This window comes from Limanda limanda, chromosome 13, assembly GCF_963576545.1.
Source record: "Limanda limanda chromosome 13, fLimLim1.1, whole genome shotgun sequence".
Lineage (NCBI taxonomy): Eukaryota > Metazoa > Chordata > Actinopteri > Pleuronectiformes > Pleuronectidae > Limanda > Limanda limanda.
The window spans coordinates 19010247-19023155 of NC_083648.1; the positions used below are offsets into that span (position 1 = coordinate 19010247).

The window sequence follows — 12909 nt, forward strand, 5'->3', positions numbered from 1 at the left end:
AATTGTTATTTTATTATAAACACTTTTGCCCAGAGGCTCATTCATCCTCATCATCGTCCACTCTCTCTCCGCTCAGTCCAAGTGATCTGGTCTTTGGTCGTCCAGTGTCACCTGCCCAAATCCTATCCCATTTGTCACGGAAACAGATTCAGATCGTTTTCTTTTTCCTTTCGACTGTCCAGACTAGTAATCCGAGTATCCAGAGCCTTGCAGGCCTCGACAGAGCAGAGAGAACTCCTTCACTATCTCCTTCACACGACGCTTGTTGGTTTGCTCCCTGGAAGAAAGACACAGACGGGATGTATAGTTTTAACTGGGCACAGCACATGAATCCTGTAATATAATCCTTATGGTTTTATTTATTCATATCATAAATGAATACCCCAGTTAAGGCTGAAACTCTCTGCAACCATAGGTGAGTGGTTGGGACACACCGCGTGGGTGTAAATTAACTGAGAGGTGTGTAGCTGGCCACATTCTCCTACTCTCTTACCCCACACTGCCTGTATTCACTTGCCCTATCAAAATAAAAGCACAGAATTGCCCCCAAATTCTACATAAAAAAACATGTTGAGGATAAATCTTCCATGTTGACAGGAACAGCAACAGTTGAGTGAATTAGATTCAGATAGATAGATAGATAGATAGATAGATAGATAGATAGATAGATAGATAGATAGATAGATAGATAGATAGATAGATAGAGAGTTAGAGAGTTAGATAGATAGATAGATAGATAGATAGATAGATAGATAGATAGATAGATAGATAGATAGATAGATAGATAGATAGATAGATAGATAGACTTGGGCACTTGGGATTTTGCACTGGTGAAGGTTGGGAATTCAGTTGATAGCTCCGCAATAACTGTAACAATAACTTTTTGGACCACATGGGGAAGAGTGAAACCATAAAAACACGAAACTGCCAGTATACAGCAGTTACAAAGAAGCATGAGCCCTCATTTAGAGTTGTGTTTCTGGAAAATTGTATAAATGTCAGTCAAGCATTCACTCTCTTTGTAGTCTTGTTTGCTTATAGTTGCGGGAACACTCCACAATGATCGCCATGCAGCTAATAACATTGTGTGTCTTCCATGTGTTGTTGGGCAGATGCACAGTGATGTCTTTAGAACGTTTTCATTTAAAAACAGCTGCTGCAGCTGGAAATTAGATCTCTGAGAATGCTGAGTTTGAACCACAGCAGGAAAGTTATGGTCCATAAAACCAAAACATTGAGCTCCAAGACGGTAAAACAGTGAACTGTGAAGTCAGCTTGTTAACAGATCAGTTTTTACCTGAGGAGCTGCTGAGTGAAGGTGTGTTTCTGTTCTGTGGAGACCTGAGCCGAGGGGAATCCTGGGCTCTGCAGCGTGTCTTTCAGCCACTGGGACAACAGAGCAGGACAGTGTCTGTTCAGACTCAGCAGCACCTCAGAGAAATGCTCCGTCAGACTGCGAGGAGAGCCACCTCCGACCGCCTGAGACCAGGAGTAAAACACATACAGGGTGTTAACACTCGAAGAAGTAGATATCTTCCTCGTCTCCATCTAGTTTTCATGTTATGTCCTCGGTCTAAAACCTGCTTCACCTGGAGTATGGTCTCTGTCAGGAGCTTTCCATCCCTCTGCAACACTTCACCGAGACATGGCATGTCTTTACAGCGAGGCAGCAGCTCTGTCTTCAAGGGACAAGACAGAAATAGCACAAATTCATGACCCGACCAATTGGATTCAGACAATAAAGATACTGGAACCACACATTACAGGCTCAACTTACAAAGAATAGACTGGCAGCTTTTACTGTGGGCGTCTCTGGAAACTTGAGTGATAAAATCCCTGGAGAAAAAAGGATAAGATTCTTTTTTTTATTACATTTTTGCTTCAGCTGTTTAGCTGAATGTCAAGACCATGCAGAACAACAGAAAGCACATATGAGTGGTGAGAACAGGGGAATAAACCCTTTGCCATTACTTGGTTTTCTACATTCAATGGTCATAAAATGTGGTGTGATCTTTATCTGAGCCACAAGTGCAGACAAACACAATGTGTTCATGGTAATAAAACGCACCAGGAGGACATTTTGGACAGTTCCCCCTCAAAGACTGATGTCATTCCACTGTCAGGTTAAAGTCTGGGCTCTGATTGGGTCGCTCCAAAAGGCAGATTATCTTTGAGTGTTATTTACTTCTGGCTCATTGTACGGCTGCATTACTCAACTTGTACTGCGATTCACCCAGTGGACACATATCGTTTTATTACATATTGTTTAACGTAACTGATTAAACCAAAACAATGATTTGTATGTTAACAGCTAAAGAGAATTTGCACATGCTTGATCAGCCATAATACCAATATTATAACAACAAGAATAATAATCCTAATAATAATAAATTAAATTAAATATTTCAGATATTAAATGTAGAGATGAAAGCTTTTCTAATAAAGAACATTTTTAGATGGGATTTAAAAGCAGGGACAGATGAAACATTTCTGATCCCTGCTCATAAGTCATTCCAGAGTTTCGGGACCCTGTACAAATTTAGTCACTCATGGGACTCTCGGATAACCGGAAGAAGAATATCAGCTGATCTAAGGAAGCTGAGTTGGACAATCCTTGATTTGCACAGGCAGGGGCTTAATTGTCAAAAGCTTTAAAAGTCAAAATAATTCATATTAAAGATAAATCCAAAACCTTTTTCTCAACCCTTTATATTATCAAGAACCAGAATTGAATTAGATAATAAACTGTATCGCACCAAACATGTACAAAGAGTAAAAAATCATGCAAATCAACAGAAGCAGGTAATGATACTCACCACAGTAAAACAGAGCTTTTTTATCCAGCTGATCAGACAGGTACAAATCAGGTTTTCTTTTAAGAATCTAATGATCAAGAAAATGCAGGCACTCTGGTGAGAAAAAAAAAGATTTCATCTAATGCACAAGTGATAAATGGACACGTGCATTTGACCAACCTGAGCATGAAGGTGCATAAATGATTCTGCTATATCAGGATGATCCCGTGGACCTGGAGAACAAATGTGTAAAGTTGAGCAAGGAAAGGGATTTCCTAAAAACGAATAGATATGTTGTTGCAGTACCTTGTTGAAATATCGAGAGCGTAGCTGTAGTCAGGACTTCACTGAGGCCTCTGATGGTCGAGCTGTGATGGTCGTCTCCTGCAAATATGTGAACCATCTAAACACAAAGAAAGAGAATACTTAAATTGGTTCCAGAAGCTTGTTGAGAGCTTTAATTCAAGGTTTTGTTCAGGGGGGGTACCTGCCGCGCCAGGTCCAGTGCAGAGGCTTGTGGGTAGGCGCTGTAGATCTGCCCCAGCATCTCGCTCAGCTGAGACACCATGGGCCCGAAATCATGTAGGAGGGTTCGAACGGATTTATCAAAGACGCCACACACAGCCTGCAGGGGGGGCAGATGTGAGTGAGTGTGAGTCAGATCTATCACACATGCACAGACACACATGACACCATACACATATGACACCATACACATTAATATAAGCAGTATTAACAACCCTCCTACCTCCACCACCTCTGAGTCATCAAGCCACTTGCTGAGGATGGTCTGGATCAGTGTGAACACTTGTTGAAGCACAACCACAACCTGAGAACATTTAAAATAAAGACAAAGTATAAATATGAAGGATGATTTAGTTAATTTAAGCAAATTGTCAGATATACTGAAGGTTAAGATCCAGGAACTTGTTGAGATAATTGTATCCTTATTTTAACAGTAGCTGGTATGATATATGACTGAGTGGAGTTAGTGGTGCTCATTTGACAGGTTTATTCTGCTGTTATTTGAAGCTGAACTCACTGGGCTCTGTGAGGGGGTGAGTCTGGGACTGGGTGTTCCTTCTAAGTCGTCTGCTTGTCTGTTGATGTCCAGAGTGGTGAAGAGACTTGACATCATCCCCAGGATGTGCACAATGGACGGTTTATTAGTGGGATCAGGCTGAGAAGGGACACAAAGTGGCTGGGTTTGATACAAAGCCTCCAACTGACAGCAACCAGGAATTGAATGGGCCCCGGTGGTTCTGCATTCTCAGGGTTATCATCGACTTGAGCTAAACACACCAGCTAATAGACAGTACTGGCATTTTCCTGTACAGGTAAATATGATTGCGGACATTTGTATTGTGGTTCCAGAATTATTGCACCCATATAAGATGTGGTAGCGTTAGCTGACGCTGCACACTTTCATGCAGTATTCCAGATTGTAGTAGCATGTATTATTGTATAATGCATGTGTATTACTTTAAAGTAGTAATGTGTATGACGATTAAAACCAATTCTCATTTAAATTAAACGTTAAAACACATTTTATATTATATACACAATATAATATATCGTGCTTTATTTCTTCCAAGGAACAATAGCCTGTAGAACAGTTTATTATTTCAGTATAAGACTTGTATGAGTTTGGTAGATGGACTGTACCTGGTGCTGGGCCAGTGTGTCCAGCCGCTGGATGTGAGGGGTGATGAGAGAATGAAGTCGGGCCAGAATCTCGTCTGCTGGCAGGGCCGACAGCAGGAAACCCAGAGCCTGCATCAGCCACATGCACTGGCTGCTCTGCACCCACACACACACAGAGCACATTATTCACAATGTCCTCAGAGAGGTGGTAGGTGTTTGCATGTTTGCAGAAGAAAATGGCAATGTTGAAGGCAGTTTACTCACCTTATGGATTTCTTTAATCAATGCATCCTACAGACAAAAATCCATCGTGAGTGTGGATGCGTTTACAAAGGCAGTAACCACACTCTGGTTAAAATCCATGCAGCACCATTAAAGATAAATAATTTGTATGATCCCGTGAGGCGGAGGGTCTGACCTGTGACACAGACAGGATGTCCTGAGCGTAGGGGCTGAGGTCATGTCTGCACTCTCTGCAGATCCTCTTCAGAGTAGACACACTGGACACAGATAGCTCCGCCTTCACAAGACCCTGGAGCACCATGGGTAATATGCCGCCCAGCATCACCGGGTGGTCGGCGAGCCACTCAGCCAGGGATCCTGAACAACAAGGGGGAAAAGCAGCAATTCATGATGATTCATTAATTGTGAGAAAAATGTGTGAAGGTAAAAAAAAAAACTGTTGTTGTGTCTGCTAGTACCAATGGTGTACATGACAGTGTCGGCCAGCATGACGTTGCTGATGTTGATTCTGGGAATCAGACCGATAAGACCTGGGATAACATCAGAGTAGTTCACATCTATGGTCTCAGCTATGGACTGGAAGCCAAACAGCAGGGCCTCGGTGTCCTAGAGGAGAAGAGGGTGAGGTCAGATCAGAGAAGGAGGATGAGGAAGAAACACTAAAGATCGGAACAAAGTCAGGAAGGAATTATCAAAGGCTTTACCTGCCATATTGCAGACTGCTGTGGGTCCATCAGCTGCCTGCCCAGCCTGTCGTAGAGATTACTGAGCAGCTCGGCCCCCAACATTTCATAGACGTACATCAGAGTGTCAGAGATGTCCACTCTATACAGGAAAACAGTCGAGGACACAAGGGTCAATCTGTAACTTCCATTTTTGGTCTCCAAATGAGGCTGAAATGTATTTAAGGATATAGTTTGATAAGAAAAAGAAGTTCTTCTGTGTTTAGCTATAACAAAAAATCTTCCCTGTGATGAAGGATGACAACCTAGGCCTCCTTAAAAGTTTCCTCTGTGTTCCTGACTAACCTGTAGATTCTGAACTGCTCCTTGTCATCAGACGACCAGGAGGTGAATTCCTCTTGCGAGGGATAGTGGGATTTTTGTAGCAGCACATCCACGAGCTGGAAGTAAACTGGTCTGTAAACCTGGAGATAAACTGCCTGTTTCTCCTCCTCGAACGACAAGATGTCATCCTTGACACGCAGGAAATAAAAAGAGCAACAGAGCCTGTGTTTAAATCCTCTGTCAGGGAGAATGACACAAAAATACACATGAACATTTAGTGCTCACAAGTAACGAACAAAAACTGAAAGACAAAATGAACATTGAATTTAGAAGTGGCGCAGTGCAGTTCGATGCCTCAATCACCTGGAGCAGTTTGAGTCTACATGATATATTGTCACCATGACCTTTGACCTTTCACCACTGCGATTTTAGTCAAATTGATCGCCGTACCTCGACCTTTGACGATGGGTCTAAGTGACATTTGTGCCAAAATTTCAATAATGCTCTTGAGGCCATTTTAAGATCATATTCATCATGAGGCCAAAAAGAAGGTTTTGTGAGGACACAGGAACCTTGACCTTTGACCTTTGGCCACTAAATTCTAATCAGTTAATCTTTTTTGGACCAAATTAGAAGGAATTCCATTCACATTCTTGAGATGGGACAACAGACATACGTATACATAACATGAAAACACCGACACCAGCGTGGAGGCAAACAAACAACAACAATGTCTCTCTTCTTTCAGTCGGCCTCCGTACCTGCAGAGAGTACCAGAAGGTGAGTGTGAGGGAGCTGGTGGTCTCAGTGACGGGGTAATGACCAGGGATACCGGTGCAGTACAGAATCATGTTGACCAAAGCCAGATACTCCTGCCAGTGATCCAACTGCTCCAATAAAACCCTGTCGTACACAAACACAAGGAATCCAAATTAAGAAATATAAAAGCCACACTGAGGGAGTTTGAGGTTGTGTGAGTCCTTATCTGTGTGTACCTGGAGTGTGTTTCTCCCATGGCAACAGCGATACGACAGATACCATGTGAGGTTTCCATGTCTCCGTCCTGAGCCGCAGTCTTCAGCTGGTCATGGAGACCCAGCACCAGAGGCATCAGGTTCACCAGAGCGTCAGTATACCTGCACACACGTTGTCATTATAGTATATTTTAGCTAATAGATCTTTTGAACATGGTTATAAAACATGATGACATTTTAAAAGCCTCTCGACTCTTATGCTCAGACTCTTTGAACACTATTCCAGATGTTATTCGTTAGCTCTTTCCCCCCAGAGAATACTTTTTGACCTGTACAATGAAGGACCATGTTGTGTGACGTAATGCTATCTCTAGTTTTGGGGTCCCACCTCCCCCCTATAAAACTTCTTGCCCTGCAGGGACAAGTCAGATTTCACTATTTGGCCTGTGTGATTTCTCCGGGTATACCATGGTGCCCGTCTGACCTGTGAAACTTCTGTGTAATATATTCTGTTGTACTGCAAGTTCTGGGTCTGCGTCTCCTCTCTTCAAACACCGACTTCGACAAGACACTGCTGCTTGAAAGACACAACATCATTCACACGCCTGACGATTGAACGTTGACCTTCTGACCCTAAGAACCGGCATGTCTCTCACCTCTGGCAGTCAGGCTGTGACAGGGCGTTAACTATCGTCTCCACAGCCGTGTCAAACAGCTCGGGATTGGACAGCGCGGCGAAACAGTCCTGCACCAGCTCGTGACTCTCCCCCAACGGCACGTCCAGCACCACCCAGCTGGACAGGCAGCGCAGCACCTTCTCCTTCACCTGGGTGGAGGAGTCCTGGCTCTGGAGGAGCTGACGCAGCATGGGACACACCACCGCCCACTCCGCAGCCAGGGCGCCTCTCAGCTGCGTGCGGCGAGCCTGAGCCAGCCGGCTGCACTGGAACTCCTCAGGAAGCACGGTGAGGAGCTCCAACAGCGCCAGGCAGTGGGCCTGGGGGTCCTGAGAGGCCTCGGCACAAGAGCCCCCTTCAAAAGTGGGTTTCTGCGGCTGGAATGCCCTCACCATGTCCGCCACCGGATGAGACCACGCCTGGGGGATTAAGTTAAGAGCCATGGAAGCCAGGGAGACACACAGGCGAGTCAGCACCATTTTGGGCCCCGAGGAGAAGTGCAAGATGTGGGAGAGGAGCTGCATCCTGAGGGTCTCATGCTGGTCAGTGGGGAGGTCGCTCCAGTGGCGGGAGATCTTGGTGTGGAGGGTGCTGGCTCCAAAGAACTGGACCTCTGGGAGCTGCAAGAAGACAGATGACATCATGAGCAGAGTGGCAACAGACGAAACAACTGTTTTGAAAGCAACACAGTACAAATATTTCATTTCCTAATGTTCTTTTTAGTTACAGTTTACAGTATATGGATTTTTTAAATAGCCCATTGTGGGCACAGCCTAAAACCATAATAGTAACCAGAGGGGCAGCATCAATTACAAAACCTATCAAATAAACCATCTTGATGTATTTCCAAGATTTAAGGAACAAACGTAGCATCTCACAAACATTAAAATTAATAGAGGAATAATCTTAATCTTAACTCATCGTAATAACAGCATCACAGAAGAAACTGTGATTCATAATTCACACAATTCAAACAACCTGTCTTTCTCACGAATCTTTTTTAAAATTTTTATTGATCATCTTGGATCTAGCTGCGACAATACACACCTTTGACTCTTCTATAAGAAACACAGGACCCAGAGCCATAATACTTGATTTAAATAAAGGTTCATCTTTTTTGGTATCTTCTTACTAGGTTTATGATACATTTTTGTTTTACATATTTTGTAATCCAGCTTTCCCAGATAACAGCTTGAGAATTGTGTGATTTAATAATTCCACAGTCTTATCATCTCCCATATTTGTCCTATAATGATCCAGGAATCCAACCTCTTGTCACCCTGAACAGTTGAAGCTTATAGGAGCAAACTTATGGGAAGAAACTGTGAACTGACAACAACGACAACACACCTTGTCCGGGCTGAGCAGGGCCCAGCAGAACTGCCAGGCCTGTGCAGAACCCTGGGCCTGGGTCAGCCACTTCTGGGCCAAGTTCTTACGCTCCATGTCCGGATCAAAGTAAAGCTGGTAGAGAGCCTGTGCAGGGACAGGGACAAGAAGAAGGGAAGCAGTAAGGACCCTGCTCCAGTCTGTATTGACTGAGGAGGTGTTATCTTGTGGAACAGGCTGATACACAAACAAGAGTCAACTTTACAGTTAAATAAGGCTTAAAGAGCTGTAATGTCCCCATGCATTGATAATCCTACTTGATGACTTATTGTCTGAATAGAGATAAAAAAATATGTGTTGTCCTGGCAACTAATCCAAAGCACATGGTGTTAGTTATTATTAGGACAGCATATGCTTATAGCTGGTATCATGTTACCAAGGGTCCACTCTGACTAATGTTAGGCAAAAATTAACGAAACTACTCTTGTCTGCTTAACCGCTGTTGTTTCACCAGTATATAAATAATACTATACTGACTTTACCAATTAAAAATACTGATGCAGCAGTGACAATAGTGAGTAGTTGAATTAGCAGAGGTGTTTTGAGTGCATCTGCAGGTTTAAACCTCACTAAACAGTCATTCAGAAAATTACTGGCTGGCTGCTGACTAACTAACTCACCGATTCCACATTCTCCACCGTTAACTCCACCGGGCTCTCCCCCGGGTTGTCCGGCGGCTCCATCTGGCGCAAGGGGCAGCTTTCTCTGGGTGTCCCTCAGGAAACTACAGCCTGCTGATCGGTGGAAAGTAAATAAGTGATCAGATCGAGCTCTCGCTGTCCTCTGAAGTGTGTGTGTCTGTGTGTCTGTGTGTGTGTGTGTGTGACAGAGGACGCAGCGGGTCATTCAGCTGTCTACACAGTACACATGTGGGCTGTGCGCTCAGGCGTGACGACACACTGACCTCTGCGGGGGCTGAAAAAGTTTGTCACACACACACACACACACACACACACACACACACACACACAAACACACACACACACACCTCGTCAGCTGTCACTGCTCTGAACCTGTTCATGCACCAAACCTGCAAAAACACAGAGCACGGGGGGGAAACTTGGAAGCAGCGTTGGCACTCTCTCTGTTTGTGTGCGTGTGCGTGTGCGTGTGTGTGTGTGTGTGTGTGTGTGTGTGTGTGTGTGTTTGTGCGTGTGCGTGTGCGTGTGTGTGTGTGAGTGTGTGTGTGTGTGTGTGTGTGTGCGCGCCTCTGACGCACTGGCGCCTGATTGGAGCGGCGGAGCGACAGCGCTCCAGAGAGGGATGGATGCGGATGGATGCGGATGGATGAGAGAGTGTGAGAGGAAAAAGAAACACACAGACGGAAGGTGAAGCATATTAAATACAATTTGCAGATTGACACTCTTTCTCTCTTTTGGGAATAAGGGACCGCGCGTCTGTCTGTGCGCCCGCCTGCCATGCGGCCCCACCCCTGCTCCTCTTCTGCCCGACTCCCTCAGGGTATTTTTAGCGCTGCTGCTGCTGCTGCTGCTGATGAGATCTGTCAAATCACGTAACGGAAACAAGCTCAGAGCTGAAGCGGCGGAGCTGCTGAGCACAGTCCGGTTTTTACAGGAGAACCAGGGGAGGTGAGATGAGATTAGAAATCAACTTGGTGTTCGTCGTGTTGGTGCTGCTGCTTACCGGCTCAACGCAGACAAGAGGTAAGGTGCCATCCCCAGTGTGTGTGTCTGTGTGTGTGTGTTTGTGTGTGTGTGTGTCTGTGTTTGATGTGGACATCCTGCTGACGTGAGCCGGGCTCCTTATTAATTCAGCACATGATGCTCTCCGCTGTTTACTCGTCTTGGAGTAAGTTGTTACATAGCTGGATGCAGAATTTTATCATTATTCACTAATATTATAAGAAGGTTTAGTTCATTCGTCAGCTTCTTGGTGTCAGAAGGATGTGCACTGTTCATTTAGATGAGATCAGCCAACTCAAATGCATTCATTTTTATTTCCACCAATATCAAATATTATTTGATTTAACTTTTAATACATGACTTGGTTTAGACTTGTATCTCAGTGTATGTCTTTTTTACACCTTATATGCAAAATGGAACCAGGCCTCAGAGTTTAAAATTCAAATTTCAAATCATGGTTTATCAGAATACCGCTATTGGATGACATGTCACTAAATATATTAGTTATTGATCAAGTGATTATTGATCTTGATCATTTTCTTCTGTGCCAGTAAACTAAAAAATAAATGAATATCTCACTTTATGCTCTGGTGAGTTCTAAGTGGACCGTTTTGTTTAGTCTATAGAAAAAACGATTTATGTAATATATGAACTATATGTTATTTATATTATATGTTATTTATAATGAATTTCATTTCTATATCCACTTTATCTAGGTCAGAGCAGTGCTTTGCCCCCTGTCCTCCCTGGGAGTCATACCCACACCTCAGCATCTCCTGAGCGTGTGACAGCGGATCCTGGGAATGAAACACGTGATCCTGCAGGAAAGGATGAAACCTCCACTGAAACCATCACCAGGGCTGAAGGAACCGTCAGATCCGATAATGTCACTGATGCAGCATTTAAAACCCACTTGTTGAGCTCAAGCTCTGCAGCTGCAACATCTGCACACACGGATGGAACCGTGGTCATGACGGCTCACACAGGTGCTGCCTCTTCTCCAGGTAAGACAAATCTTTATTTATCAACACAGAAACTATGGTTATCTTTCCATTCATAGGTCTTTTAATCTGCATCTATAATTTTCCAATCCTTTCTGTTTACTGAGTCCAGATTAAACTATTCAAATAATAACTGCTTGAGATCTGCTTGTTTGCAAACACAGCCTCTTTCCTCAGACTCAGCTCCACTCCCAGCAGCGTTCCAGGAGCAGGTTCCTCATTCACAATGTGTGTCGTAACTTCATTATTTTTAATAGATCAGTTAAATATAAACCTGCCATGTTGAGGCCGTGTTGCCTCTTCTGAGGAGCATGGAAATAACAGACAATGTGACACCGCACTTTAGCTCCCTTTAGTCATCGTCACCTCTCTCACCTCCGTCTCTGTAGAATAACACGAAGCTCGACACTTTAAAGCTAAAAGTGGCAACGCTGCTACTTTGATGTGTTTTTGTTATTAATGCAGAATGTGTATATTTTTGTATTTTTCGCTTCTGTCAAACAAAATGCAGAATCATGCAGTCGGGCCATCCATCCACAAATCCATCCATCCATCCATTATCTTTGAGGATTGCAATCTGACATTGGGTGATAGGTGGGGTGCACCCTGGACAATTCAATAGTCCATCACAAGGCCAACATACAGAGACACACAACCATACACACTCACATTCACACCTGATTAATCTAACCTGTTTTGGGGCTGTGGGAATAAACCGGAGAATCAAGAGACAGCAGAGAGAACATACACACACCAAACAGAATTGAGATGAGGACATGAAGCAATTCAATCTTCAATTTCATTTGTAAACAGCTATATTTAAACCTACATTATTTCAAGGCACTTTACATACTAACCTGACAATATTATATAGAAAAAAGCAACAGTTCACACACAACACACACACACACACACACACACACACACACACACACACACACACACACACACACACACACACACACACACACACACACACACACACACTCCGGTGGGAAGGTTATGTTGTCACCCCCTGTTTGTTCGTTGGTTGGTTTGACTGTTAGCAAGATTACACAAAAACAACAAAATGATTTGTCACAAAACCTGTTTAAAGGATGCTGTATGGATTACGAAAGAACACAAAACATTTTTGTGCAGATTCACATCAGAAGGCACATCCAGAATTATTTTTTCTTTAACATGGTGCGATCATGATTTTTATAGGTGTGGGAAATTTGGATCTGGATCTAGTGAATTTAAATAGTTTCATAAGGGGCCTGTTGGGCCTTTGAGTTGTCATTCCAGTTTAGTGAATTTAATCTGACTATAGCTGAACCAAAACCAATGTTCACTATGGTGGGAAAAGTTGATCTCTGTTTTGTCTGACAAAGCTTTAATTTACAGCAGTGAACATGTGTTATAACCACCACTGCCACTGTTATTGTGCCGTGGAGTCCATGCATGAAAATGCAAACGGTGTATGCTAAGCAGGATGCTGGTGGACGCAGGTGGATCGCTGACAACGATAACATTACAGCAGGAGTGTGTGCTGTA

At 43.7% G+C, this 12909-nt stretch overlaps 1 protein-coding gene across 1 annotated transcript; it reads right to left on the bottom strand.

Annotated features, from left to right (window-relative positions):
* Positions 1-28: 28 nt before the first annotated feature.
* Positions 29-9412, bottom strand: LOC133018433 (importin-13-like). Its single transcript, XM_061084801.1, has 21 exons — positions 9350-9412; positions 8691-8816; positions 7320-7960; positions 6685-6825; positions 6451-6592; positions 5711-5877; positions 5387-5507; positions 5141-5288; positions 4858-5039; positions 4704-4730; positions 4461-4595; positions 3838-3975; positions 3544-3624; positions 3283-3420; positions 3102-3198; positions 2976-3028; positions 2817-2883; positions 1778-1836; positions 1590-1679; positions 1298-1479; positions 29-277 (listed from the first exon to the last, which is right to left on the bottom strand). Exons 1-21 carry the CDS (start codon positions 9410-9412, stop codon positions 184-186), a joined length of 2892 nt encoding a protein of 963 aa, XP_060940784.1. The 3' UTR covers positions 29-183.
* Positions 9413-12909: the final 3497 nt, after the last annotated feature.